Source organism: Seriola aureovittata, chromosome 1 (genome assembly GCF_021018895.1).
Source record: "Seriola aureovittata isolate HTS-2021-v1 ecotype China chromosome 1, ASM2101889v1, whole genome shotgun sequence".
NCBI lineage: Eukaryota > Metazoa > Chordata > Actinopteri > Carangiformes > Carangidae > Seriola > Seriola aureovittata.
Genome location: NC_079364.1, coordinates 30,237,793 through 30,265,448, shown reverse-complemented (window position 1 = coordinate 30,265,448; position 27,656 = coordinate 30,237,793). Strand labels below are relative to the sequence as shown.

The window sequence follows — 27,656 nt, the reverse complement described above, 5'->3', positions numbered from 1 at the left end:
AAATGCTATGAGCACCACTAACAAAATTCCATTCCCTTCTGTTGTATGTGGATGGAGACCTAGACTCACGACCTGGAAAAATTAAACCAAAAGTATCTTTAAGACTCGTTGTGCATTCATTTTTTCTGTCCCTGTTCAAAGTCTGTAATGTTTGACACAACTGGCCATCACCCACTGTGCAAAGCTGTCACTCTCTGATATCTAATCCATCCATTTGGCCCTACTGATTGTATGATGCAATGCTGAAGATGTGTGTGTTTTCATGCGTGTGTGTGTGTTCGTGTGTGTGTGTGTGTGTGCGTGTGTGCGTGTAATGCTGCAGGGTGGGGTCAATTTTGTTGGGTCCGTGGTGCTAATCTGCCTCTTGTTCTCTCATTGGCCGTAGTGCATCTGTGGGTGGGAGAGGAGGACCAGCCCATGACCCATGACCCCGCGCTGACCCACGACCCCAACCATCTTAACAACGACCTTAACCACCCTAACAACCATAACCTAGGCGAACCTGAGGGGCTGGATGCCCAAGCTGTAAACAAAGACTAATGGCCCCCCCAGACCGGAGCAAGGCAGGATGATGAGGATGAGGATGAGGATGATGATGATGATGAAGGCGATGATGATGATGAGGAGGAGGAGGATGATGATGATGAAGGATAAATGAAGGAATACACTATAACAAAGACTTTATTTAAGAAGAAAAAAAAAAAAAACACATACTACCGTCAGAGTCAAGAGAAGGCGAGAACTATATGAAGGAAAGTTTGGGGACGGATTTAAGTGATGGACCTAATGGCTTTTGCAAGCGTTCTGGACACTAAACAAAGTGACGGCAAATTTTCCTGTTTTGTCTCCTGTGGTCTGAATGCCCCATGTCTTTGTTGTCTTATCTCTTATACAATGTTTTGGTTTTTTTTTTCTTTTGATGAAACTACCTGTCTGATTAGCAGTTCTTGTTCCTGGCCCCACAATTTCTGATACATTCCTTGAGCTAGAAAGGTATGTCTTCTTTTTTTTTTTTCTTTTTGTTTTCTTTTTTTTTTTTAGTTAGTTAGGACTGAAGTGTTGTGCTTAATCAAATGCTTTCAAAGACTTTTCTCTCCTGTTAAGTCCACGGACCACCATTATATTGTACTGGAATGTATTCTACTGTAGAATAGAAACTCAACTTTACCCGGACTGTTGACAGAGACCAAGCACATTTCCTGTCAGACCAGCCACTTTTGGCTCTCCTATCAGCTGTCATAGAGTCACTATTTATGTCCCATAGCCATGCATCACACAGGGCACCACATGACAATCTACAATACAAGTTTGTTTCCAGAAATTATATGGTATTGCTGGAAGAAAAAAAAAAAAAAAATACCCATAGCTGACTTTTGATGATGGTGGTGCTAATGATAATTGTGAAGAGGACAGAATATTCAGACTGCCCTTAAATGTACTTAATAATACTAAATCCCCTCTCCATAACCAGGCCAGTACAGGCCTTCACCCTGCCATACGGCTTCCTTTGTCTATTTTTCTTGTTCTGTATCATCCATCACAGCGGCCATAGATGCTTAATGTACATAGAGAGATATACAGTAGTTTAAAAAAAGTGAAAACAAAAGTTTTAAAACATTTGTGACAAGGAAAAGCAAAGAAGTGACAGTAGTTTGCACAGCCACGTTCTCAAAAAAGGTTGGCATTCTTTTAGAGTTTGACAGAGAAGAATTAAAAAAAAAAAAAAAACACACAACAATCTCAAAAACAAAAAAAAAAAGGGGGAACTGTTTCTTTATCACCCTCCACCCCTTTCACTTCATCTCTCATGTCAACCTCAAGGACTCTAGTGTTGCAGATGTTTGTAAAATACTGCCACCGATCATTGTTGCACAGTGTTAATGACTACTGAAAATGGTTTGATGTATTTACTTTAAGATGAGAAAAAAAAAAGAACAAAAAACTGGGAAAAAAGACATATTGTGTATAGCCTTAGATACAAGTCATCTGTTATTGCTTCTACAAAAAGCTATGTAGCTGTGCTAGAGTGTAGGATGTAGGGTTGATTTTATTTTTAATTTTATATGTACTGTACATTAATGCCTTCTCCATTTACTGATCAAAAAAAAAACTAAAAAAAAAAAAAAAAAGAGGAAAAAGATGACAATCGTCTCCTGTGCTGCAAACATATTTGCCCCCCATATACTGTATTCAGAGTCCATTATGAATAGAGGGACTTTTATCCTTTCTTCATTTCTTTCATTTGTTTTGGTTCTCAGAAGTATTTGGCACTGTGATAGTATTATAAACCCAACCTATACAGTATAAAACTAGCTAACTAACTAAACTGAAGGTGTGTGTTTGTGTGTCCCTTGGCTTTGTGAAATGTTTCTACGTCATTTTTTGTGAACCCAGAGAAAAATTCTAAGTCAGTATATACAGTCCAAATATAATACTACCTTTTTTTTTTTTTTAAGTTTGATCAACCTCTATACTGTATGTGGCTTTGACAAATTGTTACCCAGATTTCTTTTTGTATGCAAATCCCCTTTTGACCTGCAACATAGGCCCATTACTGCTTCAGCAGCAGCAGCAGCAGCAGCATGATTCAGTGCTCAAGTTCCAACTCGTAGAGATTTCGCTGCAGTACAGCCTCTGATTTTTTTTTTTTTCTCAAAGTCAATTCATGTAGATTACAATTAACCATTCTTTCATTTTCAATATACCAGGAAAAGAGGGGATTTAAAACTAAAATAATAACAGTGAGACATATGAAAAGTGAGAAGTGAAGGTTGTAGGGAAATGCAACAGGGTGTTTGAAGGGAGGAATTCTGGAAATGGGGTCTGAGTGAACCAATCAGACTTGTCCTACTGGAGGCACTGACCAATGGCTTTGACCTCTGACCCTATCTCTGTTTTCCAGGGGTATAAAGATGAGAGATTAACGGCGAGAGTCTCGCGTGGACTCTCTCCTCCTCTGAACCAGCTATAATGAGCATTCCACTCCACATATTATGTACAAAACCTGTCTTGTGAGCTGAAACACTCTTTATGTTTTGCTGTATCCTCATGGCAGATGCTTCGTTTTGTAACTACTGAACTGTACTTATAATAAAAATAAAATGTATTCAAACAAAAAAAAAAAAAAAAAAAAAGATTGTCACAGAGCAACGGCCTGTTTCATGTTTTTTTAATTTTCCTCATTTCTGACAGAGCGAGAATCAGGAAGGTGAGAGCCGCTGCTGCGTTGGAGTGTCGCTGTGTGATGAGACGTGGGTAAACTGTTTGGAGAGTAGTCCGTCACTTCCAATACAAGTTATTATCTCTCAGTCAGTTTGATGGCGAAGCTTCACGGCCTGTGATCACGATGTCGAATACACACAGCTAAATTACTGTCTGCACCACTTTGTCTCCCAAAGGTGCTCGTGAAGTAGCTGTCGTGAAACAACACTCTGAGCGTCCCATATGGCAACATGTTAAAGAAGGACTGAAGAGATTTAAATGACAGCAGATCACCTCCAGACTTCCAGTATCACAGATCTTTGTCTGTCCTCCTCTGGTCCACTCCACTTTGACCAGTTAATCCAACAACATGCGTCAGTATCACAGAGAAGGAAATCTTACATTGACACATTTTCAAACTTGACTTTGCCAAACCCCGTCTTCTAGAAATGAACTTTATATATATATGTTATGAAACTGTTTATCCATTTATGTTAGATTATGTTCAGTGGCGGATGCTTTTTGAATGAATGAAGCCTCTACGTTTATGAACTGCAGTGGATGTGGATGGTTAGGGCGCAAACTAGGCCGAGGTTCACATCCTGAGCTCTGTCTGCGGTTTAGGCAACAAAAGCGCTTTGGTTAAGATCAGGTTGGGATCAGGACTGAACGAGTAATCGAAATAAAGTGTAATATCCAAATCACAGGAGCTGCAATATTTTTTTTAAGGGTAAAATGTATCACGACAGGCCATAAACGAAGGATTGCGGTGCTACAGAGGTGACCCGGCCTACATATCATATTCTCCAGACGTAAGGGAAACATGACCCAACAAAAAACACATCATCATCATCACCTTTGTATATTTGTTTCAGTGAAAATTAAATGCAAAAATGACCATTTACACTGAAATCAGAACTCATATTGCAATCGAAATGTCTGCCAAAATAATCACAGTAAGATTTTTTGTGCGTATCGTCACTAGTTAGGATCGTGGATTTAGTTCAAGGGAAATAAACATGATATGTCTGAAGTCACTGTGAACTTTTTCTGTATTAAACCAGACCAGGATCTTTCCTTAACCCTTAGTCCTGTAAAAGTCTAAACATAAGCATAAAAAAATGTGTTAATAATGTGTGTCAGTGAACATCTTACCCATGTGCTTCAATATCAAGGTTTATGTGGCTAAATACACAAATTAGCCACATCACTTTGTTTTATGAACAGAAAATGAATCCAGTCACAGTTACATTTCCTTCACAATATATTTGCTGTAAAAGTAAGTTATTGTGAAATAAACCGAGAAATCCACAATCTTCTGATTATTGCTGCCGGATTCAATATTCTGTTGTTCCTTATAATATCAGGCTTCTGTCTGTATATCCAACACATACTTCAAACGCACAGATTACTCTGCATCTCTAGTGTCGTTCATCTGTGTTCAGCACTGCTGCGGCACTTAGGGATCATACAAACATACGAACTCTGTTTGTTTGGGTTTTTTTTTACATGTTTTCATATGGTGACAAACAGGTTAGTGGGTGTAGCATGACTTTTTAAATATCAGTTTTAAAAAATCTCTTTTTATTTAGTCATTGTTTACATCACAGAGAAGCACTACTACAAAGAACATGCTTATAATAAAAAACAACAAGAATTTATCACTCCTTTAAACCTTTTGAATAAAGTGTAAATGGTCACCAAGGATTTTCTTTTGAAAAGGAATCATGGGAAATATTTACCAAGTATTGATTAGGCTTTAGCGTAACAATATGATTTCATCTTGTGTCTGTGTCATGAACCATAATTGAGACTTTGTAATGTGTAGGTATGAATTTAACACTTAACAAAATGTCATACAATATGCTTCATATAATAACTTAAATATACATATATTCCATGTTATATACTTAAATGAAAGGTAAAAGGAGCAAAATTTGTGGTATTTTTTGGTATTTTACTTAATTTCAATATTTTTGTCCTTAAGATTTAATTAAAAGTGATTTATGAAAGATAAAGGCAGCCAACAGTTAATGTCAGGATATAGTGGGTTAGGGTGTGTGTTTGTGTGCGTGTGTGTGTTTATGTGTGTTTATGTGAGGATATGCACATCTAAATAAATGCTGCAGTTTCCCTATCATAACAGTAAAAATGGCAACAAATCTCCCACACATCACAAGTTAACTCCAGCGAAGAGTCTCCTCCCCACTCAGCCCGGTGGCTTCAGCTGACTCTGCTTTTCAAAGAAGGAAATATTTTACAGTTTCATTGCCCCCCCCCCTCTGTCATCTGAAACCTGATCCGCGCCGCATTGATGGAATCTGTATTTGTGTTAACCTAACGTCAGGACCCCAAAGGCTGCCGAGCCGCTGGGAGGCTGCCCAGGTCAATGCCTGACTAATTTTTAAACGGATCAGCTGCACTGCACCAGATGTGGGAGGGCCTCATGCCACGAATCTCCCCAAGTCTGTTCCCAATAAAACTCACATCCGGGGGAAGTAACTGTTTGACTGGTTTATATCTACACACACACACACACACACACACACGCGCACACACACACATCGCCAAAAGAAGGATGTTTCCAATGGCTGGATATGAGACTAAGCAGGAACAATCAGGATATTATTGCTTTGCCTGTGTGTGTGTGTGTGTGTGTGTGTGTGTGTGTGTGTGTGAGTACTGTAGGTTTTGGGTGCATGTGTGTTTGTACGTGGGGGTGTGGGCCTGCATGCATGAATATGTGTGTATATACATTTCAGTAGGTGTGTGTCTCCATGTAACAGAGCACATGTGTCTGATTAAAGAACACATTAGGTCATCTTTCATTCCATCCGGCCTGATGTGTGTGGGTGTGTGTCTGTGTGTGTGTGTGTGTGTGTGTGTGTGTTGCTGTTTGTTGCTCAGTTGAGCAATTTGAACATTTGAAGGGACCCCCTTTCACAGAGTGATGAACACCACTCTTTGCCCTTCATTTAACTTCCTCTCTCGTCATTTGCTCTGTCTCTCCCTCTGTCTTTCATTCCTCTCTCTCTCTCTCTGTCATTCCCTCTCTCTCTCTCAGTATCCATTTCCTCTCATTTTCCCTCCATGCCATGTTGTGCAGCCGTGTGTATAAGCACATGTTTGTGCGTGCATGCTGGCGTGTTCCTGTAATTGTCTGTGTGCGCGCGTGCGTCTACGCGTGGATTGATGTGCTTAAGACGACGCTCTGCAGCGACTGCAGTTTCTTTGCGTTGGGTTTGGTCGTCGGGCAGATGGTGACCTGCAGATGAACCCATCTTTCTGCTCATTTGTTCAGCTGCCTCTAATTTTCCCTCCTCCTTTACATTCGAGAGGCTGGGGTCTTAACGGCGCAGCTCAGCGGTTCTTCCACCAGAGGGCACAGCAGACCAGGTTTTGGTTGCGGAGCCGGTGGCGGGGACATGCTCCTCTGAGCGGGTCGCATGTTGCACTGCAGAGAAAAACACTGAATATGTTCTGGGAATTTGTGGGGTTTTAGCAACATTACATTGTTTTACTTTAATTACTTTTAGTCCCAAAAAAATCATAAATAATCTAATTACTGATTATCCCTCCATCAGAGTTTTATTTGTGTGACAGTTAAACCATCATTTACAGACACAATAACTGATCAACTAACTGAAAGATATAAAAAATAATAATAATAATAATAATAATGATTAATTATAAGTAATTAATAATGTTTCATTAAAGTCATTTTTGGGCTACAAGGCACTTGGACCATTAAGTATTTTCAAACAGACAGAGGGTCAGAGCAGGACTCCTGCTGCTCGTAGGGATTCAGTGTCTTGCTCAAAGGCACTCTAACAAAAAAAGGATGTTACGCATCAGATTCTTTCATTGTACGTTTCCTCCATCTTTGTTGTCTTTGAACATAGATTCGCTTCCCCGTGACGTTTATGTTGCGCTCTCCATTTTGTTGAGACTAATTTTCTCCCAAGGGTTAAATCTATATTGTCCTTTCACACAACACATTTTATATTTCTGTTTAATGTTAGTTCAGAGATGAGTCTCTGCCTCCCGCTCTGTTCTGTCTTGGGGCGTTTCTTTTCACCTGCATATTCGTCCAGAACTGTGCTCTGCTTCGGTAGTTGAGTTCTGTTTTATTCTGTTTTTTTTCATTTTATTTTGGCACTACCTGTGTGTACATTCCCCTTTTGTTTGAGTTTATATACATCATTATTTCATTATTATTAAATCATAAATACACCAATAAACCAGAGTGAACTCTACAAAAACAAAGACCAGTGTGAAATGAAAGCACTGCATCAGTTTACAAGAATCGTGTTTCTCTTATTCTTTGTGACTTAAAGTTTGAAATGTGTCTGTCGTCCTTCCAAGAGTCGCAACAAAGGATTAATACTGCTATATGTCATGATTACAGACTATACAGAGTAAGTAGTCCTGACAAAATTTGTCAAGCAACAGAAAATTAATCACCATCAATTTTGATAGGTGATTAATTCATTTAAACCCCCCCCAAAAAAGAGAAACAACCTAACAAAATTCTCTGTTTCCATCACCTTAAATGTGAGAATGTGCTGCTCTGCTCATTGTTGTTCAGACAAAACAGACAACAATTTTCAAGCTGTTACTTTGGCGTCTAATCAGCCACATAGCATAACCAAACCAAACCAAACACTTAATAAATTAATGGAGAAATGATTCAATAGACCGATCGATAAGGAGAAATAACCGAGTCGCAGCCTCTGATTTTAAGCAGATCGTATACTAACAAATGCTAATGTGACAGCTTGTCCCCTCATTCTCATGCATCCTTCTGTTTCCTGCTAAGCATCTGTGCTTATGTATGTGGGTGTGCTAACGTCTGCATGTGTGCCAGTGTGTGTGTGTGTCTGTATGCAGGACTAGTGTCCTCCGGCCTCCCTCCTTCCCTCTCCTCAGCTCTTATGAATCGATGATCATGTGGTGTAAGGGAGATAGATGGCCCCCAGCTCCATCTTGTCTCCTCTAATTGTAAAATATTAGTTACATTAGACTCTGGCCCATGATTAATGGAACTTATTTGGAAGGTGGACTCTCACTCTCACACACATGCTTTCTTTCTCCCTCTCTTCCTCTCTCTCGGTTACCAACGGGTCTCCAAAGTCTCTTCTCTTGAAAGAATTGAGTGATTTCACTTAGAGCAGACAAATAGCCCCCCCCCCCCAAACTTTTAGTAGGGAAAGTGAAAAAGAAGGAGAGGAGGAGGAGAAGGAGAGATAAATAAAAAAAAGAGGGGAGAGCTTATGAGAGGGGATAAATAACAGCTCTACAGGGAGAGGTCTTAAAAAGTTGTGGTGGTTGGATCTAAAGGGATTTCTGCTCCTCGGTAGATAATTCAGAGTTAGATTATTCTGCATGCAGGATCACATTCGCAAAATGCAAAACATGATCAAGTGTTGATCGTGTTTACAGGCTGATCTCTGTGAAAAAGTGCTAATGTTACCTGCCTCACAAAATGCATCCGCAGAGGAGATGATAAGTTCAGACAGTGAAAACTCTTGTGTGTGCTCTGCGGTACAGGAAACAACACGCGTGTACACACACACACACACACACACACACAGAGGCTTCATGATGGTGGTGTTTATTTAACCGTTCCTCTGGACAAATTGCAAGTCCTTGAGGAGCACCTGGCCAAGACAGTGTGACACACACTGACACACACCGACACACACACCAACACACACACCGACACACACACACACACACACACACACACACACACACAGCACTCAAGTCTATATGTTGATAACACTTGCCGTACTTCAGCTGCAGCTCGTCTCACTTACAACCGCTACCAGCAAACACTGATACATGATCGGCACGAGTGGTGAGGCTGGCTTCCTGGCTGCTTCTGTCTGTCTGCCTGTCTGTCTGTCTGTCTGTCTGTCTGTCTGTTTGTCTGTCTGTCCGTCCAATGTCCTGAGACTTAAGTATTTTGTGGTTTCGGGAATATCTTGCAATGTCATCATTGTGACTTTTAGGGGACACAATTTACAGATTTATAATCGTATTGATATGGATGTTTCCATGGTCACAAGAGGTCACCATGACACTTCATTTTTCATTTTTGCCACATATTCTAAACATTATGTGTTAATGTTTTTTTGTTTTGTTTTGTTGTTTTAAAAAAGCAAAGTGTGCATTTGTGAAGAACATTTGTTTTCCAAAAGTTGTTCCTGAAAACAAACAAATCAACAAATACATTTGAAACAGCATCAAAAACCTAATCTGTTTATTATTTTACATGCCGCTTTAAACATCACTCTTCACATTTACACAGCTTGACATATTTACATGTGGCAGCTGACACAGTCTTTTACAGTAAGCACGTAAATATGGCTTAACCTCTTTCCAAAACCTTCAATTACTTTCTCAAGTCACTACGTTGTCTCAAAATGTTTCTTTGCAGTTTTGCTTTTCAGAGAGAATCATATGACGTTCACGTGAGCAGCAGCTCTGTCCACCTACTAAAGCATTGATAGAAAGCTGTAGATCAGTGGTTCTCAAAGTGGGGTCAGATGGGGCTCCCCAGCAAAAATAATAAAGAATTTATTTTCACTATAATTCCATCCATAAATGACACGGTAAAAGAATGTATGACAATTATGTTCATGGGTTTCAAACACTTTCAGTAATTAACATTTAAAGGCAAAACTCTGATGGTGGTCCCTGGTCTAGTCTGTGTCAGTTAGGAGTCCTGAGAACCACTGCTCTAGATGTCCTGATTCTATCCGTGCAGAGCAGCAGGATCCCCACATCACTGCAACAGCTGTTGACACAGAACTGGATTAGACTTGTGACTATGGCTCCAGTGTGTCCAAATACAGGCCTTATATTTCATCTTATATTTCATTTTTATGCCATGGAGAGAAAAAAAAAAGAAGAAAAAAAACGGAAATATCTCACGTTTGTGCCTCTATAACTTTGGTTCAGTGTCTTTTTCTGACTTTTTGGTTGTAAAATATGAAGAGTTATCTTTCAAAAACAGGATATGGGTTTAATAAAATGAAAATTAAGAACAGTCACTTTGTTATTTTGGGCTTGTGCACAAATTCAGTGGTGTCTGATAACAAGTTAAACGGAAGATCTTCCAGCTACAGTGTTGCTTTAACTTATAGATCAGTTCTGGTGCCTTGAGTCCTCAGAGTGTTTGATTCCATTCCTTTACAGTTTACTACAGGTATAGGTATTTATACTGTAAATAATTATAATGTTTACCCTCCCTGCATGGTTCTGTGTTTTCTAGCTGTTTCTCTAACTTTCTCTCTGTTGTCCCTGAGTGTTGAGGTCAAAGGAAGTTCATGATGATTAATGCAGCAGAGCAGCCGATGCTCTTTGTGTCAGAATGTGAGTGAGAGGCAGGTGGCCGGCATATCTATCAACCCCCACCGCCTTCCATTTTTCCTTTTCTCTTTCTCTTCATTGCTGAGAAACATTGATGACAGCCTGCTCAGACACACACACACACGTGCGCGTGCACACACTCTCACACGGACACACATGCAGTCGGGCATCCATCGTCTGTGTACAGTGACAGGTCAGCAGCAGATTGTGCGTCCCTCAGTTCAGCAGGGACTCTGAGGACACGAGGCAAAGTTGGGTATCCAGTCTGCACGCACGCACGCACACACACGCGCACACACACACAAAGATGGAGACTGAGTGAGGGAGTGAGCAGATGAGTGATGGAAAACATGACTTTAAGAGTGTTTGTTAGTTCGACTGATAATATGAGTAAATGAGTGTATGAAGCGTAAAGCAACATAAATCATTCACTTACAGTAAAACAAGCAAGAACATATGGGCACGTGAACAAGTGAGCAGATAAGTGAGCGGTTGAAAATGAGGCAATATGAGTCTAACATGATACAAATGACTGGGTGAGTGAGTGAGTGGTTAGCGGTAGGTGCTAACCACGGTGGTGCGGTGGTTATCAGAGCCGGCCGGGGGCCTTTCTGTGTTGTGCATGTTCTACTGTGGCCCCCACACACACACACACACACCACACACACACACACACACACACACACAATCAAAAGACATGCAGATTAATTGACTTCTCATTAAATTGCCCACATCATGAATGTGTGTGTTTGTTTCTATATGTGATAGACTGGTGACCATCCAGTGTGTACTTGACCCTCAAAATCAGTGTCCAATCTCCCGCCCCCCCCCCACAACCCTAAAAGGATAAGCCGTATGACTAATGAACACGTGAGTGAGCAAACAGATGAGTGAAGGAAACCATGACTGAAGTAGTGTTTTTGTTTTTCTTTTCATGTGATGAATGATAATGTGAGGGAATGAGTGACTGAGGGAAGAAGATACTGTATGTCTGAGTGTTAGTGAGTGGACAAGTGAGTGAGCATGGGAAAGAAAATGTAAGTGGTGGAATGTAAATGGATTGTGTGGCCAAGTAAAAGATAGAAAATAGTAAGTAGATATAAGTGAGGGATGAGTGAAAGCATGACTCAGTGAATGAGTGAAATGTCAGTTACTAAGTGAGTGAGTGAGTGAGTATGCGGTGGAAGGTATGAGTGGAAGAGTGAATGAGAGTAAATAGGTGTGAGAGAGAGTGAACCAATGAATGAGTGTGAGTCACAATGTTACTGAGTCATCGACTGAGTACGAACACAGATGAGTGAGTGAGTGAGTGAGTGTGAAGCAAACTTTGAGCAGAAGCATAAAAAGGAACAACAGAAGACTCCAGAAAGAAGTGAAAATAGAACAAGAGATGAAGACAGAAAGGAAGGAGCTGCTATTTTGGGTTCTTATTAACAGGTCCTACTGGTACAGCAATTAATAATCTAGTTCAGTATTTAACATGGGACCTGGTCCCTGGTGGGGACGTTTTAGCTGGCTTTGATGCTGAAAGAGCTCCTTCCCCCCCTCACCCCTTCTCCCCCCGCAGTTCCTCTCCTCTCCTTAAGTGCCTCCCTTGGTGTTATTTGTGTGTTGGTTTTCTTTAGTTAAGCTTAGAAACAGACCAAATTGTTATTCCCCAAACTTCAGGCCAATTTTCCATCAACACGCCAGCTCGTTGAGGGAAATGCTCTTAATTCATCAGAGGAAGTCGAGAGAAGGATAAATTCCCTTCAGGCTGTTTGAAGTAATGTAAATGTATTTATTTTTGGAGGGGGTTGGGGCTGGTGAAAATAAAAAAAATGAAATAAAACAAAATAAATATAATATATAATATACATATGAATGGAATTATGTTTCTGATCTATGCATCACTCATGGTTTTTTTACAGTTGTATGCAAAAGTTTGGTCACCCCCGGGAAAATTTATATAACATTAATTATTGTTAATGCTCTCTTGCTTGTTATTTCGAGGACAAATAAATACATGAAGAAACAGTATTTGGTTTGGGCACCCTAAGTCACTACTTTGCAGTGCTCACTTTGGCGGATATCACAGCTCGAAGATGGTTGATGAATTTTCACCCACTCTTCCCACAGATCACTTCAAGTTCGCAGATATTTAAAAGCCGCCTTTCACCTAACATGTTAAAGATCTCCCCACAGATTTTCAATAATGTTCGTGTTAAGGGACTGTGAGGGCTGATCCGAAAGCTTCTGCTTGAGTTTTGCTTTGGATCATTGCCCTGTTTTAGAAACCGGCGTCTTTTCAGTTTCACTTTCTGGACTGTGTGTAGGATATTTGAATTCAGAATAAACTGATATTTAGTGTCCGGAGAATCTGGTAAAAACACTGAATAAAGAATTTTCACATTAAAAGTCAGTGTTTTGCCGACGCTGTGTGGTGGACGCAGGGAGAGGCTGGGAGCTGAGATTGCTACTAATCTTTGTTTCAATTGTTTCTCTGATAACTTCTGATCTAGACATTCAGGAGGTTTTTACTAGCAGCTGAATTATCCGCAGAGGTGTCCTCCTTTCCATAACAAACACACCAGATGATTAGAACTGGTAGAAACACTGAATAAAGCAATCAGTTAGGCTCTTCAGCTGAAACAGGATGTCTCAGAGCAGCTTGGAGCTGAGCTGTCTAACATTTGCCTGGCTTTTTTTCTCTGAAAACTTAAGATCCAGACATAAGATCACTGAAATCTTTCATCTGGTTAAAATATATAGTTTCAAATGACCAAGGTGTAAAAAGTGTATCTTCAAAATGTGACTTAAAACTGGATAAAAAGTCCATTTTGAGCTTCTGGCAGCCAACCACAACACTAACACATGATCATAGAGGATATGACGTCATTGACAGGCGACCAAATGACACAGACCGTTACCATGATTAAAATCACATATTTCTCTAAGTTTGAGGATTTCTGGAAATGTTTGGGATAATGTAAGAACGCAACTCAAAAAAAAAATATAACATACTTTAGGTCTAGTCTTTTATAGATATTTACTGTGGAAAAGTTACATATTAGAACTTAAAGTACATACATATGATAAATATAAATGAAGCAGTACAGATGATGCCCTGCCCAGCTCTCGTACGAAGTTCAGCTATTTTTGTGAAATAAACAGATACGTAACCACATGCAACACATACAACCACATACATCCATGCAAGTTATTGGACAGATGGTTTAGCACATTTAATTGCTCACACCCTCTGTGTGTATCTGTGTCTCTGCCTACAACCTCTATACATGCCTCTCTGTATGTCTTATTCTGTCTTTGCCGTGTCACATTAATAGCTTCCTTAAATAATCCCGAACTTGTATTTAATTTATGAGCTTCGGGTCTACACTTGGTTTAAATTTGTATGTTACTGTGTAATATATGGTATGGATAGATTAATGTGTTTCAATCTGGAGAGAATTAAAAGAGAAATGAAAGGAAGTAGATCACAATAGGAAGTGATCAGATGAATTGGGTGCTTCCAATATGAAGGAGGTGGAGGAATGAGAGTTCGAGGTTGGGACGTCTTCCTATGAGGGAAACTTCTGGTCGGAGGGTTTGACTGAAGAGGGCCAGGCATCCACAGCTGAGGTGGTGGATAATGTTGCATAATTTCATATATATATAATACATACATATAATACATATATATATATATATATATATATATATATATATATATGTATATATATATATAAACCATATCTTGTCAGTAACATGAATTCACTTTTTTTCCCCAATATTAGACTCTTTTTAAAATAATCTGTGATTTGAGACATTTCTGAAAAAAAAAAACATAAACGATGGGATGTAACTTTTCAAGCAGCTGGGTGTGCTTAGATGTAAAAGAGATAATATTCATGTGTTTGAAGAGCCGCAAAATCAGGTGACCACCTCCTTCTGAAGGCAGAAAATCCAGCGCATTCGCAATCTTCTTCTTCTTTGGCGATTTTGGATGGCTCTGCCTGATGCACGGATTACGATACTGCGCCACTGCATTGCCGTAGCGGCGTACAGCCGCATTTGCAGTTACAAACGTCAAATCCACCGAGTACCGAGAAAACAAGTAGGTCTACTAGAATTTTGTCAGGAGGCGGAGGGCGAAGGCGGCACGAAATTTGACGATTCTCTATGCAGGAAAAACCTGACCCCTTTTCCTGACTGAACTTTCCCTAAGATACATTTGTGTGTGTGTGTCTTTCTGTAAACGGAACCTGTCAAATGTTGATGTGTTTCATGAATTCAAAACAGAAAAAAGTCACCGTCCTGCATCTCACACACACACAAACACACACACAAACCCTCTACCTTCTGCTGAACTGATCGTGTTTTCCCATGTTTCTCGCTTTCCGCCTTGTATGTTTTACATACACTTACACACACACACACACACACACAGATTGCACATATAATCTCATTTACCAAAACACATTCACACATAAAGACATAGATGAAAGAATGTTTTAATGTGTACATGTGCAAACCCACGCACACGAAAAACACAATGCAACACACACACACGTACAGAGGCACATGAAGACCAAGAACAGCGAGTTGGCATCCAACCAAAAGCAGCCGTCCTTAAATGCCATGTGATGCCAGCGCTGCCATCTGTTGCAGTCCTAAGATAGCTCCTCGCACAAGACAAAGGCGACACGACAACTTTTCTGAGATATGCAGTGTATTTGTCACATATGGCCACAAAACCATTCAGTATAAGAGCTTTTTTGGTAAGTTACAACTTTGATGCAGTAACAGCTTCTCTCCTGTCCTCCCGGTCACTTCTCACTGTCAAATACAAAGACAAGAAAAAAAGAAAAGAAATAAACTATTACGATCCAAGCTCGAGAAAAATGTTTTCCCAGACTCAGCTGATAGTAATCTATGTGCATGTAACGGTAAGCTAACAATAGTCCCAATAAATTATTATTTTATTTTGAGAACTACATGAACATATAGTGAAATAACAGTGGGGAAAGAGAGAAGAAAAACATGTGAAAAAAAACCCAAAAAAAAACACAAGATGAAGAAAAGCAGCCTGGACCTGGAGGGAAAGTAGATGAGAGATCGACAAGTCCATCGTTACTGACCTCCGGTAGTGTGAGTGTGTATGTGTTTGTGTGTGCGTGTGGGTAGAGATAAGATAATTACACTGGGCTGGGGGGGGGGTGTGCATGTGTGACAGGTGTAACATGGGCATGTTTGTGGCAGCAGTGTGATACTGTACTTCTTTCCTACACACACATACACACACACACACAGAACCCCCCCCCACACACACACTTCAACCCCCCCAACCCCCCCGCTTTTCCTCTGATCTCCATGCAGAGGGCCTTCGGGGGTTAATTAACAGGCTTAGATAATACCACACTAATGAAAACAAGACCACTGGTTCTTCTCTCTCTTCCTGTTTGTCTCTTTCTCTTTTTCTCCGTCTTTATTCCTGTCTATGTATCTCTTCCCTTCTTTCACTCGTGAAGGTTTTTAGCAAGGCGACCCACCCAGCGAGTGGAAACTTAATAAAAAACTAAAAGGACAAATGACTTAAAGCAAAGCAAACGTCACAATACACAGACTGTAAAATGTCACTGGTGAAAAACAAGGTAGAGGAGCGAAATAATCAGAAGGGGATGTGGGGGGGAAATGAGAAGGTTGTGAGTTTGCAAATAGTCTGTGGAAGAAAAACAAACATATTGGGACACTTTGCAGTGTTGCCAGCTGTGTATGGTAACGATGATGAAGTTAAGATCAGGGGAAGATTAAGATAAAGACAAGACAGGTATGGTTAGCTCTTTGGGGTCGGGGTAAGGCAACCAAAACTATTGATTAAGGTCATGGAAGGATCATGGTTACAAACATTAATCGCAGGTTGGTGATGGGTCCCCAGCATTAAAGCCAGACCTGTTTTCTACTTTCCAGATCACATTGTACAGGGCACACTACATGGGTACTAAACAATAGCATCAGACGTAAATGGTCAGGAGCAGAATCGTCCAGTATCAACATCATTTCTGAGGATATCGGGTTGGTGTTAGAGGTCAGAGTTAAGGTTAGAGCAGGGTTTGTGATGCATCGTGGACCCTAGACTATTCACTCATTCAGGGATTCATAAAATTCCGTACAGAAAGCACCATTGTAGACACTCTTCCCTAGTGATTGAAAATGTCAAAGTAACACAAATCATCATAAGTCAATTCAAGATGCTCAATGACGGTGTGGTGCTACCACAGGTGGCTGAAGATACATCAGTGAGACTACAGAATCATTGAGTGAAATATGAAGGGCAGGAATGTGATACAAAATATGATCATCCTGGATCAGGGTTATGTAATGACCAGGAAGAGGAAAGCTGCCGTACCATGGTACACAAAGTGTGAGCCCCACTACTACACATTTGAGCAAACAGGTATATTGTAGCTACCTAGTTTTGTAGAGCACTACAGCTTATTCTCAGTGATATAGGAAGCTAATGTAACATCTTAATAGTTTTAGTGACAAATCTGGAACAAACAACCTTTAGACTTAATAATTAAGACATAATTCCCTTCCATATGTAGCTCAAGTCAAGTCAAGTCAAGTCAATTTTTATTTGTATAGCACCAATTCACAACATACGTTATCTCAAGGCACTTTCCAAATAGAGAAGGTCTAGACCTTCTCTTTATAATATTATTTACAGGGACCCAACAATTCCCACCAAGAGCAAGCACTAGGCGACACTGACAAGGAAAGACTTCCTTTTAAGAGGCAGAAACCTCGAGCAGAACCGACTCAGGGTGGGCGGGACCATCTGCCTCGACCGGTTGGGTTGGAGAGAGACAAAGATAGAGAAAGAGAGAGAGAGAGAGAGAGCAGTAGAGAGCAAAGACTATAGCAATATTATTAATAGTGACGGTAGCAGCAGTAACAGAGACAGTAATGTAATGGCAACTGTAGTGCTCCTACTGATAAAAATAGTAATGACAGCTAATAACATTAATAATTATCATTATTAATTATAGTAAATTCTAGCAGGTTTAGCAGCAGGTGTTAAACAGGATCATGGTTTGCAGTTGCAGATCCAGACTCCACAGCTCTGGAGAAGGGAGGACCTGCAGAGAGTAACAGGAAAGAGAGAGGCACACAGCCTGGGGGCTTCATGGACTTGAGGGAAAAAGCAAACGGGTAGAACGATGCAGTGATATTCAGAAAGTTTACAGTGATCTCATCGGCAGAACAACCTGGACTATACTATACTGAGTTTACAGATTTATTCAGACTGAGGCCCATCAGGATGGCAACAAGTACGAAGCCTGAGCTGAAGCTTGTGAATTACAACATGAGATGTAGAGAAAAAAGTTTTGCTGATCAGCATGAGAAGAAACGACAATCAGACGTCATCCATGGATTGATGTATGTTGAGTCAATTCCATTCACACATCTTGAAATGCCCTCTGCCGTCATTAGAGAGAAAAACAGAAGGAGAGCAGAGCAATCAGAAGTAACTACAGGAAAACCCCCCCAGACACAAGGATTTAAAAAAAGCCTCACTGAACAAACACTGAACTGTCATATTCAGCTGTTCCTTCATGTGTTTGCCAGACAATGAAAGAGAACAAATCCTCCCGGCTTAACTCCACTTTACTGCCAGACTCTTTAATACTGTACATGTTCAGTCTTGACCTTTGGAGAGAATACTGTACATGGTGAAGCTCAAATGATTCAGAGCTTTCAACCTCATCTCACTCTCCTTACTCAGCACCTTTGCTGAATGAAAAGCCGAGATGGTGTTGAAAGTTTCAAATGATCAGTAAGTTAACCACTGAGCTGAGATTCTCTTCACCTTCCGACCTGGTGGGTTGACATGTTTGCAAAGTTACGTGCGACTCTGAAGGGCACATTTACAGACGCTTCGTTTGCTTGTAACTGCGCTGTGTCAAACGTGAAAACGTAATCAAATGCAAAAAAAAAAGAAAAGAAAGTACTTACAACCATCTATTAACTCATTGTCTGTTCATGTTTAAGGTTCTGTTGCTGAAATGTCTGGTGACATACATGTTTCAAATGTAGCCACTCCAGAATGTTGGTAGGGAAAGGGATCACCTGTCGCTCTAGTTTAATTATTGTCTCTTAACAATATTCATACAACAGTTAGTTCTGACCATGTGATTTGATTGGATAAGAGTCATTGCATGAGTGTTGATATAGAGTCCAACAGCACTGGGACTTTTAACTACATGTATCACTCCGCTTCACAGGTGTTCTATTAACTGTTAAATGGCGCTACATTAACGGTCGTTATCTGTCTTAGATTGTAACAAACTTTGCAAAGATGAAAATATTTCTAGAAATAACATTTGAATTAAATTATGTCTGATCGTCAGAAGAGGATGAAGGGAAGAAGCCTGGATGCTTCAGCGCACAACTAAGGTAATGTGTAGACAAAGTAGCAGGCTAGTGTGCACTGTGCAGGTCAGGAAAATGATTATGTGTTGCTTAGCAACAGTCCAGTGCAAGTCCAGTTGCAGAACTATTTGTGTTGGCCTTGCGAAATAAATGATGAATTAAAACAATAAAAAGACAAACAGTTGTGATTGTCTTCGGTAATCAGTCTGCAGCCTCGTACCTGTGAGCGAATCACAGCCGTGCTGATATTCAGTACGTCATTCCCTCTCCTGTGATATTGCTTAAATATTAGCCCTTAATGTAAGTATATTAGTGTCCCTGTTCAGGGGCCGCAACCTACAGGGGACGTGGTCTTCACACTGTGAAGGCCAAACTGAAATGAGACGGTCTGGCCAACGGAAGATTTTCACTTTGGGTCACCCTTACGTTTGCGTCACAATACACTGCTCCTGTTGCCTGGCAACCCTTGACAACACAAATCTTTTTTTAACGAAAACTTGAGGTATTAAGGTCTTTGGTTTTAACAGTTGTACCATTAGCTGTTCAATTGAGCTGAAAGCCATCTCTAACATTCAAAAGTTTAATCCCCGTTTGCTGCCATATTATTTTCATTACTTGCGCGCAATGAATCTTGGGATAAGTTGGTGCCATGAAGGATCCACCTGTTGGAGCCTTCGTTCCCCAGAGAAAGAAGGACGCATTTCTCAGCCGCATTGGGTGGAGCCTTCGAAATGGGTCAGCCTAGTCGTGTCACTGTGATGCAATCAATGTCTGACATAATCTGTATTCCAACGTCATCTGTGAAACAGAAGACACATTTCTCACATACTGCCATGTTTGATACAACAAACCCAATGCTGTGGCGACTGTTCACTCTTCAGTCAAACAGTGTGGGCAACACTTTTCAAAAAGAGAATAAGGTGGAGTGAAAATAAAACTGGTCAATGATAAGTAGGAAATTCTCCATAGACCATTTTGGTTCCACCTCTGAGGGTTTGCAGTCATCGGAGGCCATGTTTTCATAGACCGCGTACCCCAAAAGATGTGGCCCCTGAATTTGGAAACAGCTCATGTGTCCAAGGAAGTACAATTATATACAACATTCATTCCCAAAGATGTTTAAAATAAGTAAATAAAAGAAATCAAATTTGGTGGCAAAGTTTCCTCGACTGAATAAAAGAGGCAGTTGGTGGATGCTGGGTGGTTTACATCCTGTGTCCTAGTTTAGGCAACAAAAGCATTTTGCTTAAAGTGATGGAAAGGTTGTGATTTTGGTTAAAAGTTAATAACGTAAGTACAAGTCGAATCACTATCGCGTGATACAGAACAGAACACCAGATCTGGATCGCCAAAACTAGGAGGTGGAACAGTAACTGATTACTAGAAAGTGAGCGAGTGACAGGGAGAAGCGCGACAGAGAACAGAGGGATGAAACGAGATAGAAAGGAGTGGTAGGAAAAGGTTAATTTGACAGAGTAGTAGTTAATATGGTGCTGCCGGGCAACGGTCAGCATGTAAGCTGCTTTGGTTACTGGCACAGACCAGGAGACGTGGATTAATGATGGCAAGTCTGGCCTTTTCACAGTAGCTGGACATGTGGATTGTTAATATGTGCGTGTGTGTGTGTGTGTGTGTGTGCGAAAGAGAGACAGAGAGAGAAACGCTCTCTTAAATTTTTAATCCAAAACAAAGTACAGCCTGTGTGTCTCTGAGTTTCTCCGCAGAAGTCAATTTCAATCTCAACACTAACTCAAGTTTATACGTCCTATCCAAACTTTTTTCCGGCTCGTGCAGTTCAGTTCACAGTCTCTCCGTTTTTATCTAAACATCTCCCCTGAGATAAAACCCCGCTTGATTTGTATTTATTAAGTCCATGGAGACGAACAGTAAGTAAAGCAGGGAGAGGAAAGAAAAAACAAACAAACAAACAAACAAAAAAAGAAAGAAAAGAAAGAAATAAAAAAGTTGAATTGTTTGGGGGCATAACTCACTCTCCCTAAGTGTAAAATGGGATGAGATATTCTGCCTCTCGGACTTAACGTAATGTAAGAGAGTGTGAAATTAAACTGCACACGAATAAAAGGGACCCTTCATTGTGTGCCGCCGACTAGCTTATCTGGAAATTCAGACAACTGGAACATCCAAAGCCTCCAAACTTGTAGCAATCTCCTTTGTCTGGCTCCGAAGCAAACAATGTAATATCAGAAAGCCAGAGAGGCTCCAAAGCCTGTGTCAGATTGCCAAACACAAAGTAGCTGCTTCCTGCGTTGCCTCGTCGCATCCTCGCATCACGCCTCTGTGTGTGTGTGTGTGTGTGTGTGTGTGTGTCCGTCTTTATACGGTATATGTAGACTGTGCACTCACTCCCGCTAACCCCGCATGTGTTTGTGTGTGTGTGTGTGTGTGTGTGCGTGTGCCAGTGAGTGCTTCAAATAGAATCTTCCCTCTTTAATTCCTGGCCTTTTACCTATTTATATTCCCTGCACCTACCTATCCCCGTGACTCTTTTAAACCCCCTATGTTAATTTGATTTAGAGCATCTCAAATTGAATAAGAGATAAAGAAGGGAGAAAAAAAAGAAAAGAAAAAAAAGACGGTAACTGCAAATGTACTGTTATTAATAACCTAAAGTACTAGACGGGGCTCAAACACTCTCCCTTCATTCTGCCCTCCCACTTCCTTCCTCCCTCCCTCTCCATTTCGCCCCCTCTCTCTCTCTGTCTGCCTGTGAGTGAGTGAACTAAGTGAAGTGGGTTATGATGGCAGTGTAATCGGCATCCCTCAAACAAACGGCTGGTGCTATTAAGGGCCATTGTGTTTGCTGCAGTGATGATCAGATTCAATCTAGGGAGAACATTTTGTGCCGGAGCTGTGGCAAGGTGGGGAGATAGAGAAAAATACCTCGGCTCATTCCGCTCTGCTATTGTGTTCAGGGGACTAGATGTATGCACGCTCTTCATAAGATGCATATCGACTCGGGGAGCTGCAAAAGTTTAGTTCAAATGAATTTGTGGGGAGCTGTCTGACTGCAGAGAGCGAGGCGAGTTATTAAATGTCGGGTAATGTTTTGAGGATGTATTTGTATCAATAAGGAGCCGGAGCAGTGCTGCTGGGCTGGTGCAGATGAGAAAATCACTTTTCCTCTCCTCTTTGTCCTCAAATTTACCCTCTTCTCCCGGCCGCTGTTCCTCAGTCTAATCCGTCATCTTGTTAACACACTTTTATAAGGACGAGTGGAAGCCTGAGGGGCCCCGAGAGGTTGACTTACGGCCTGAAGGTGTGTAGGTTCAATGTAGGGTTACAGTTCGTCAGCCTGCCGCTGCCTTTTCATATGGAATTTGCATCTGCCTCTAGGTGTAAGTGTGAACGGTTATCTGTCTGTATCTCATGTGCTAGACTATTAAGTGAGCGTGGAATAAACACAGCATTGATATTTATTTATGGGCTCTGACCTTGTCACTCGCCACGAGGAAAACGTTAAGCTCTCCACAGCAGGTACTGGCGAGTGTATAATACCCCCCCCAACGGGAACGCAGACTCAGAGCCTACAGGTGGATGCTCGGATCGATGTGGGGCTTTTCAAAATGCTTTATGAGCAACAGCAGCACAGACAGCAGTGACAGTGTAGCTTTCAGGTGAGCAGTGTGCCAGCAGGCCAAAAACACAGCAGCTGATTTATAGGATTGTACCGTACAGTCAGGAAACAAGAATTTCATCCTTTACATGACAAAAGTAATTTAGCAGTAATGTGCACTTTTATGTTCTGGGGCCGGTTTCACACAGATATTTCAGACTGGTCTGTAGTGTTAGACCAGACTGTTTCACAAAAGTAAAGACTGACTCGTTTTAAGCCAAAATAATTAAGACACCTTACCCCCAGCCTAACTCAGGTCTAAGACCAAATGTTACCATGGTAACAATCAATGACACCTACGCTGACCAGTTGCACCCAACAGCGAAAAACATGAAAACGTGGCTCATGATTTGTCCGTTCGTTTGCAAACGTTGCCATGGAGAAAGCAATGAGAAGGGACAGAGTTTTTAGAGACCGCTGTTATTTTATTCTTTTCAAATCAGATTTGTATTTTTGTTGTTGCACTCTTCTTTGAAGTAGTAGTAGTAAAACGTCCTTGTAACTGTTGAATTCTCCCGAAAGACGAACATTTTCTGCTGGTGTAAATGGAGCTCAGCGGTTTGGATGCGGTTCCTCGGTCGGCCTTTGTTTTTTATTTTTATTTTTTTATAAGTCTTAATTTACCCAGAATTCATTGTACCACAGTCGGGCTTAAGAGTCAAGTCAAGAACTAAACTGCTTCGTGCAGTGGAGGACCTGAGACGTCTATCTGAAGTCTGACAATTTGTTCTATCTAATCCACAGTAGTTTTCTTAGAAGAATTTAATTAGACGGTGACGGTGTCAGTGATGAGTTTTACTGTCACAGGATAGTTGACCAGAAACACTGCTACCAGCCCTTTGAAACTCCAGGCTACCCTGTGGTGTCTTTGACTACTGGTAACACTATGGAGCCATATTTTGATGAGTGAGTTTGTGTTTGTTTCTTGAGGACTATGCCACTGATTGGAAAGTGGTGGTAAGAAAAGGAGAAGACTGCAAGCGAGCAAACATGGCTGTAAATGATGCATGTCTTAAGTTTTTGAAAACTTTACAACTTTGTTTGCAAATGCATCCAACACATTTGGTCCTGGCTTTAAGGATACTCACACAACAAGAAATCCCCACAGTGTACATTTAAAACAATCACAGTAGAGACAGCTGATGCGTAGCTGTTTCACTTATATGGCCTTTCTTACGAGGCATATAACATCTAACTGTTACTGTCACTGATCCCATGAAAAATAAATTGTCAGTATTGGTTAGCAGGTTACCGGTGCCATGAAGTCCAAGCAGCTGTTGCCCCTGGTATTTTGTGAAGTTGTCTGTTTGGATCAGTACTTCTCGAATGTTAATCTATATTAACCACCCAAACTATTTACCCAGAGGCCCCGGTGTTCATCTGCCTATGCTGTAACATAGAGACTGTCTATGCTAAGAGAGAACCCTCTGATTGGAAAACTCACTTCTACCTCCTCCGGGTTGAATTGCAAACGGGTCAGGTTATAGTGACATGACCATGAGATCTACATGGTTTGGACTAAAATTATTTTCTTTCTCTTTTTCTCTCTCTCCAGGCGTGAGACCGTTCAAGTGCAGTTACTGCCCCTACAGTGCCTCCCAGAAGGGCAACCTGAAGACTCACGTGCTGTGCGTGCACCGCATGCCCTTCGACAACACCCAGTACCCCGACCGTCGCTTCAAACGCTCCCGCCCGGATTCCGACTTCCTGGACAAAAGCCCCGACGACGCCTTTGGTGGCGTTACATCTAATCAACCTACGACGGAAGCGGAAGGAAGCCACGGGAGTAACGCTGTGCCGTTTGCCAGCGAGGCCGCGTCTTGTCACCAGGAGTGAAAATCAGCGAGGGGGCAGGGTCGGGTAACGGCAACCAAGGAGGTTGTTGGACCGTGCATTATCTGAAATGCCATAGATTTGCGTCACGGGACAAATGCTCCCTGATGCACATGAATGTTGGTCACTGTAAAACTAATCTGCAACACGACCGTGCTGAAAACTTTGACCAAACACGAGACGGACTGAGATATGAACCGCACTCCCTACATTGTAAACACAAAGTAAAAATACTATATGTGGGTTTTAGACGTTTGTGAACATTTACTAAGAAATCATTATAATCTATGTATTTGTGATTAGATGATTCAGCATTTTTTTTTTTTTTTTTTTTTAACCACAGTGGATCATGTGCAGGAGTAGAAGGAAAAGAGAGTTAATGAAATCAGAGTTTTCAGACAAATCATGGAGGAAGGAGGCTATGAGGCAGGAGGGAAGCCGGATGAAGTAATCTAAAATCATTAGAGAGATTTTTCTCCAAAAATAATGCTTTTATCAGAAAAATGATCCATGTAAACGATTTAGCAGAACAGTTACTGTATGGAAGATGGAGGAGGAGGCGGAGGCGTCTTGAATGCACACCACCGCCACTGCCACCCTAGAACATAACACCAGTGGCTGCCATTTTTTTTCCCCAGTGCGAGTGATGAGCACTGTATGTGTGTGTGTGTGTGTGTGTGTGTGTACGCGTTGCAGGGTCAGTGGCGGCGATGGTGCCGTGTATGTGTGTGTGTGTGTGTTGGGGGGGAGGCATTGGTGCCAGCCTGACTGGGGCTGTCATCGCAGAGGAAATCAATTCAACAACAACACACACACACACACACACACACACACAAACATACACTCAGGCTCCTACAGTGGTAACCCAACTCTGGACGCTATGCCGGGGGGTCAAGTTGAGTCCCACCAGCTGGCCGGAGCCCCTCCAGTCACCTCTCTCTCTCTCCTCCTTTCTTCCCTTCACTCTCACTCGCTTTTACTAAAACAAGCCCTGGTGGAACGGCCTAGAAAATAACAACGCAAATCAATCAGCGGCGTATTCTCAAGCATCCATTAGCCAACGTTGAGGCTCGCTCTGGTTTTGTCAATGCGACGTCTGGACGTCACGTCACAGGCTCCACACGAGAGCAGGACGGGAAGTTTCAACTGATTGCGTTTTAGCTCGGGCCGCTTTGATGATGACAGATGAGGGTTTTGAAGGTGGACCATGTTATGTGTGTGTGTGTGTGTGTGTGTGTGTGTGTGGTGGGGGGTTCTACATATAACCAGCTGTGGTCTGTACATATAGAGGAAGGTGTGTGGCATTCACCTAAAAGTTGGAGACCTTTAAGTCAGAAAAGAAGCAGGATTAATCTCCTGCTCTGATAAGGGTCGGACATGATGAAAAATTTGATAATCATTTTCTTTACCCTGCTTTTTGTCTCTGATTATACTACCTATTCTATATTTAAAAAAAAGTATTTCTAAAACTGTTTGTTTATTTTCAAAGGAGGCATTCTTTTTCTGTGCATAGTAGTGTTTTATTTTTTATTCATATGGGTTTTACTCCTGAGGGGAAAAAGTAACATAAAACATTGAAAACAATGTTTTGATCTTGTAAAACCGAGCTCGATTGCTTTAAGGGCAGAAAAGTATCAACTCTGATTGTACTTTGTTGTGTCGGCAGCTGTTGGTTATGACTGGGCAAGGAGAATAAGAAAGTATGGGGCTTTGTGTTGGTGTTGGTGGTATCGGGGGGTTGGGGTGGGGGGTTGTTAATGTTTTTCTGATAACGAGAAATGATCCGGACTTTAAGAAAGTCAATATCTTCCAGCGCAAACACGCATGCAGCGGTGGGAAGGGCTAAACTCTTAAAACCCCAGGGCCTTAGTGCCACGGCTCTTCCTAAAGGAGTTTAGAGTCCAACACAATGCACACACACACACACACACACACGCACACGATCAACAACAACATGAGAAATACAATCCTGCTGCATGCATAGAGGGGAGAGCAGATAGAAAGGAGAGCGGAAGTGTAGAAGAAAGAAAACGAAGAGTATGTGCACAAGGCTGACAGGAAGTTCAACGTTCTGCTGCACTGCTGTAATTGTGGGTTTAATTACTACAATATGAACTTTTTTGCCCGACAGAAAATGACAATATTTGAAGGAAAATGAAATTTTTCTTCAGTTATTTTTAATTTTGTTTTTAGCCAACAGGACATTCGTTCTCACTGCCTTATCGTACCTGAAATTCACCCAATGAGATCCAGATAACTTAATGTAGTATAAGCTATAGAGTCCAATGCACTACTGTTATTCTCGATGGCTGTAGCTTGCTTTTCTGGATGTATGTATACATGTGTGTGTGTGCGTGTGTGTGTGCTCAACATTTACGTATATTAGCAAAAAAAAGTCAATAGCGGGGACAAAAAAAAAAAAAAAAAACTTTTCAAAAGAGTACACATTCCATTTTGTTTGGCACCAGTGTTTGGCACCTGGCTTTTCCAGCTCACTAAAGCATGTGAATCACTATGTTTTCATCATCTTGTTCAGATGAGGCAATTTTTTTTTTATTGTCATTCCTCTGTGACTTGTACTCTTTGTCCATCCCTGAGAATTATATGCCCCCCCCCCACCCCACCCCCCTCCTGCTGTAATCCCAAAATAATCCATTCCATTGTCCCCATGCTGTTTGATCCCCGTGAAGCTTCCTATTGAAGTAGCACATTCAGTTTTCTCAATTATAATCACTGGTGCTAGAAAAAAAACGACGAAGAAAAAGTAACCATGCACATGTATTTCAGCCTGCGATGGATTCTGTCGTACGCAATCCTAGTCCAAATACTCACCACATTCCTAAATGAAGAGGATTTCTAAAGCCTACGGAAGGAAAAGTAAGGAGAGGGGTTTTGTTGCAAACTACAAGCTTATATTAACAGCAGATAGCTTTGTATTTAAAAAAGACAAAAAATATCCTTGGTGATTATTTATTACTGCATATCTGTTTGACAGAAGACAAAATCTTTCATTAAAGAGGTGCATCAAGCATTTGACTGTTTACTCTTTCTGCGTTCTAGACGTTCTGATGTACTTTGATGCCGTTAAGATTTATCCGGTGTTTTTTCTGCAATAAAACCTCTACCTCTGGGAAACACTGTCTCTGAGTCTGGATCCTTTCTGCACCCTTCAGGTCGAACACGCCACTGAAGAAGA

The 27,656-nt window shown here is 41.2% G+C and overlaps 1 protein-coding gene across 7 annotated transcripts in view; it reads left to right on the top strand.

The window, feature by feature from the left end:
- Window positions 1-26,189, top strand: part of znf536 (zinc finger protein 536) — a 278,944-nt gene extending 252,755 nt beyond the window's left edge. For 6 of the 7 annotated variants that reach the window (XM_056404930.1, XM_056405098.1, XM_056404841.1 and 3 more), the window contains one exon: window positions 24,183-26,189. In XM_056404930.1, the coding sequence (XP_056260905.1) occupies window positions 24,183-24,463 (281 nt within the window). In that variant the 3' untranslated portion in view covers window positions 24,464-26,189. Of the gene's footprint in view, window positions 1-385; window positions 2,468-24,182 lie in introns of those variants that run through there. The other variant, XM_056405263.1, reaches the window with a different exon arrangement.
- Window positions 26,190-27,656: the final 1,467 nt, after the last annotated feature.